The sequence below is a fragment of the Natrix helvetica genome (assembly GCF_964273705.1).
Source record: "Natrix helvetica genome assembly, chromosome: 3".
Lineage (NCBI taxonomy): Eukaryota > Metazoa > Chordata > Lepidosauria > Squamata > Natricidae > Natrix > Natrix helvetica.
Genome location: NC_138549.1, coordinates 163,474,124 through 163,478,486, shown reverse-complemented (window position 1 = coordinate 163,478,486; position 4,363 = coordinate 163,474,124). Strand labels below are relative to the sequence as shown.

General features: G+C 51.7%; 1 protein-coding gene across 4 annotated transcripts in view; it reads right to left on the bottom strand.

Annotated features, from left to right (window-relative positions):
- PHACTR3 (phosphatase and actin regulator 3) overlaps nt 1-3,823 on the bottom strand; it is a 303,640-nt gene extending 299,817 nt beyond the window's left edge. For 2 of the 4 annotated variants that reach the window (XM_081948376.1, XM_081948377.1), the window contains exon 1: nt 3,072-3,113. Coding sequence is in view for 1 of the 4 variants with exons in the window: in XM_081948375.1 (XP_081804501.1) it covers nt 3,072-3,180 (109 nt within the window). In the remaining 3 variants the exon portion in view is untranslated. Of the gene's footprint in view, nt 1-3,071 lie in introns of all 4 variants that reach the window. The other 2 variants (XM_081948375.1, XM_081948374.1) reach the window with 2 other exon arrangements.
- Between the last annotated feature and the right edge of the window lie 540 nt (nt 3,824-4,363).

Genomic DNA, 4,363 nt, shown 5'->3' with positions numbered 1-4,363 from the left:
CCTTAATATATTTGATTACTAGCATTCTTTGTTTCCATGACTCAGTATGCCAGTATAGCTGAGCTACAAAGATTCATAAGCTGCTTTCATTAGTTTCTCTTTTTTTAAAAAAAGCCATAGCAACAAGGATCATAAATTATTTGATTGTGGAAAATGGATCTTAAAAGCTGTCAGTATTCATTATTAACACGTTTGCATCTTCTGGCAAGCAACGCTATGAAAAGGACAGAATAAAGGACCAAAATATAACAAGCAAAAACCTCCGACATGAAGACTGTCAGGAATAAAACGAGAACTAGTGTTTCACTGGTTCAAATCAGACATTAAACAGGTTTTGGGGCTCATGTTTCAATATAGCAAAAGAGGAACAGATTGGAGTTGAAACGCTGAGCTAGAAAGGAAAAGGAGAACATGCATAAAGAAACTCAGGGTAGGCGATTTAAAATATAAAACAAAGCAGAAGTTATTTGTAAAGTACTTTTATTTTATTTTTTCCCTTCCATATAAAGCTACTATGCGATACCCCTATAAATAAATAATAATTAAACCTCACAATCCATCTAAACAGCCAGAATTTGATATTAACCATCTATAAGAGAGAAAGAACATTAGACGCCAAAAATTAAAATGGAAAGTACGTGGTAGGATCTAGGTGTGCAACACAAAATGTAATCCGGCTGTGATATTTTGTGGTTCAGAGTATTTTATACTTGCTTATGGATGGGGAGGTGAGACTCTTATATATGCAGGTTGCTTTTGCTACTTCCTGGGCTCAAAGATTATTATTTTTTTTGCCCGATACCATTGATTCGAGAACTAACCCAGCCTTTGCCACTATTAACCTTTAACCAAGATCCTGAGTCCAGAAGGGCAAAGGACACATTGTTAATTTCCAGCCTTTCCTTCTAGCAAATTGCCCCTCAACATTTCCTGCCATGCAAACCGATTTTCCACCCAAATAAATAATAAACTGCATAAATGCCAAGAAATGGTACTGTTACTCAAACCAGCTGGCACAGCTAAGACCCATCATGATTGTCCTTTCCATCCAGGCATATCGCTGGGGTTGCTTCTTTGCTAAAGCAAGTCATTCTTGGGACATTTTTTTTTTAAATCCTACTTATATTATTGTTGTAATAAATAAGTCAAGGCAGCGAACACATTTCAAAATACTCCTCCTTCCTATTTTCCCCTGTGAGATAGGCTGAGAAAGAGTGACTGGCTCAAAGTCACCCAACTGGCTTTCATGCCTATGGCGGAACTAGAACTCACGTCTCCCAGTTTCTAGCTTGCCGTCTTAACCGCTAGACTATGCTGGCTCTTTTTTTCCCCAAGGCAGCAGGTTTATCCTTCCAAAAGAGGAGAAAAGCTGGCAGTGGGCAAAATAATTATTCTCGCTGACTTGCAAATAGGAAGTATTGTTTGGATGCCTAAGGTCCATTCTCTAGTACAGCCTTCTACTCCAGAGGATACTTTCTTGCTATGTAGGGTAGTTACACACACACACACACACACACACACACACACACACACACTGTAGTGGATGATAGAGTGGAAATTGTAGCTTAATTATAATTCTGCTTCCTTTGTCTCCATGGAAACCTCATGCCAATAGCTTCTACTTTATTTGACCTCTTCTCTCTCCCTTTCTGCTGCATTGTAAATCAAGAATGCCCTGGCTTAAATTGAGGCATTCATTATTTGCCTAGGTAAGTAGCAATATGTGATCTCCAGGCAGGAGATTTAAACCAGCCAGCCATGTCTGCCTATCCTCCCAGCTGCGCCCCTTTTTTCTTAGTATTCAGGAATCCTATTCAGGCGCTCCTCTTTTGAAAGGCTGTGATCAGGCTGTGGTTCTGAAGGCCACAGAGCAGGCTGAGGGAGCCAAGCCCACTTTTTCCTAAGGAAGCAGCTCTTATCGTTTTTTGTCCCAAGCATCCTTGTGAAAGGTTGGTACGAGCGAGAAATGGGGCTATAAGCTGAACAAATACAGCACCATCGGCTGGCATTTTCTAAAACCGCTAGATCGGCACACCACCTAAAATCAGCTCTTGTAAATTAGCAGCGGTGGGGGGACGAAGGAAGGGAAGGAGGGAGGAAGGAAGAAAGAAAGGAAAGAAGGGAGGGAGGGGAGGGGAGAAGAGGTGGGAAGGGAGGGAGGAAGGGAAGGGAAGAAGAGGTGGGAAGAAAGATAGGAAGGAAGGAGGGAGGGGAAGGAGGAAGAAGGAAGGAGAGAAGAGGTGGGAAGAGAGGGAGAGAGAGAAGGGAAGGTGGGAAGAAAGATAGGAAGGAAGGAAGGAAGGAAGGAAGGAAGGAAGGAAGGAAGGAAGGGAAGGAGGAAGGAAGGAAAGGAGGAAGGAAAGAGAGAAGAGGTGGGAAAGGAGGGAAGGAAGGAAGGAGAGAAGAGGTGGGAAGAGAGGGAGGGAAGGAAGGAAGGGGAGAAGAGGTGGACAGGGAGGGAAGGAAGGAAGGAAGGAGAGAAGAGGTGGGAAGGGAAAGAGGGAAGGAAGGAAGGAAGGAAGGAAGGAAGGAAGGAAGGAAGGAAGGAAGGAAAACCCTGTTCTTGATTCAGTTCAGCAAGAGGCAGAAATCTGGCCAGCTGTCAAACCTCCCTTGGGAAGTCCCCTTCCTCCCTGCTTCCCAAGCCAGCCCTCACAAGAGGCTTTCCCGCGGACAAGCCAGACAAAGATAGGGATGGGGTCTGGCCCAGTGGAGGATGACCGAAATCCCCAGGCGGTTCGGGAGGTTTCGCCTCCTTCCTCGCCCTCCCCACGGCTTCCGGCGACCTTCCCGCCTTCCGAAGCCCCAGCCGGAGCCTCCTTCCTCCCAGGCTCCCTTATTTACAGTTCCGTCACTGCGAGGCTTTCTCACCCCCGGAGCCGCTGCTGCTGCTGCTGCGGTCGCAAGCCAAGAGGAGCCCGGTTTTCTTCCCACCGGCGGGGCCCCAGCCAGGCCCATTCCCACGCCCCCGCCGCTGCCGCCGCCGCTCCCCTCCATCTCCCGGAGCCCCCGCGACCACTCCCCTCGCCCCCTGCCCCGCGAAGAAGAAGAGTCGCCGTCCCCGGCTTTACCTGGGCGCGCTTGGCCTCCAGTGCCTGCGGTGTCGGCGAGGATGCTGGGGTCGCTCTGGGACCGGCCTCTGGGGAACAAGCAGCCGGTCCCTTCTTCCGAGGCAGCCATGGGAAGGGGGGGGGTGAGGAAGGGGGCGGGAGGCGGCAAGCAGACTTCAGAGGCCGGGGGGAGGGGGCGCCTGCATGGAATCCAAGGTCACCAGGAGGGAGGGGGGCCTGCGGCGCAGAGGAGGCCCGTTTTCAGCCCGGGAGGCCCCCCAGCAAGCGGAGCATCCTGGCGTAGCCCCTCCTGCCGGCGCCTTGCCCGGCACTCGGCTGGCACCATCCAGCAAAGCGGGACGGGGGGGCTACAGCCCCGGGACCCCGCCCGGCTCTTTCTATTGCTGCTCAAGGCGCTGGAGAAGTTTCTTCCCGGGCATCTCCTTTCAAAGGGAAGTCGGGTCCTTCGTGGGATGCAGGTGAGGGGAAGGCGGGGGGAGAGGGAGGGAGGAAGAGGCTGGGCAGAGCAAGCTTCCCTAGGCGCGGGTCTCCCTTCGGCCCCCCATGGCTCCCGCGCAGCGGAGGAGAACGGCAGCCAAGGCTGGAAGAAGAGAGAAATGGGGAGGGGGGAGGGTGAAGCAGCCGAATAGGAATTGGGGAGCTCTGCCGCGGCTCCGAATCGCCTTAGCCTTTCGCTCTTCTTAGCGCATCTCTTGGGAAGCAGTGGGATTCTCCCATCATGCCCTGCGAGAGTAGGTGTGACATCACGGGGAGGGGGGAGAGGAGGAGGAGGACCCGGAGCTTACCTGCACTGCACAAAGAAGAGGAGGGGGAAGGAACCAGAGCGCGAGCGTGTGTGTGTGTGTGTGTGTGTGTGTGTGTGTGTGTGTGTGTGTGTGTGTGTGTGTGTGTGTGAAGGAAGTCCTTCCTACCTCTTCGTTTCCCCGGCAAAGGAGGGAGGGGCCTTGGAGTGATGGCGCTCCCGGAGGCCAGACCCGGAGAGGGCGAGCCCTTCAGAGGACTCCGTAGGGGCATTCCTGGACTCGCGGAAACCCGTTCACACAACACCCCTCCCCCTTCCTCGAATCAGGGTCCCGTGAAGATCCGGCAGTTGCTGCTTTGGCGCAACCTGCTAAATTGGACTAGGTTAAGCCAGGGATGAAATTCAGCAGGTTCTGGAGAACCGGTAGAGGAAATTTTGGGTAGTTCAGAGAACCGGCAAATACCACCTCTGGCTGGCCCCCGAGTGGGGTGGGAATGGGGATTTTGCAGTATCCTTCCCCTGCCACACCCACCAAGCCACGCCCACAGAA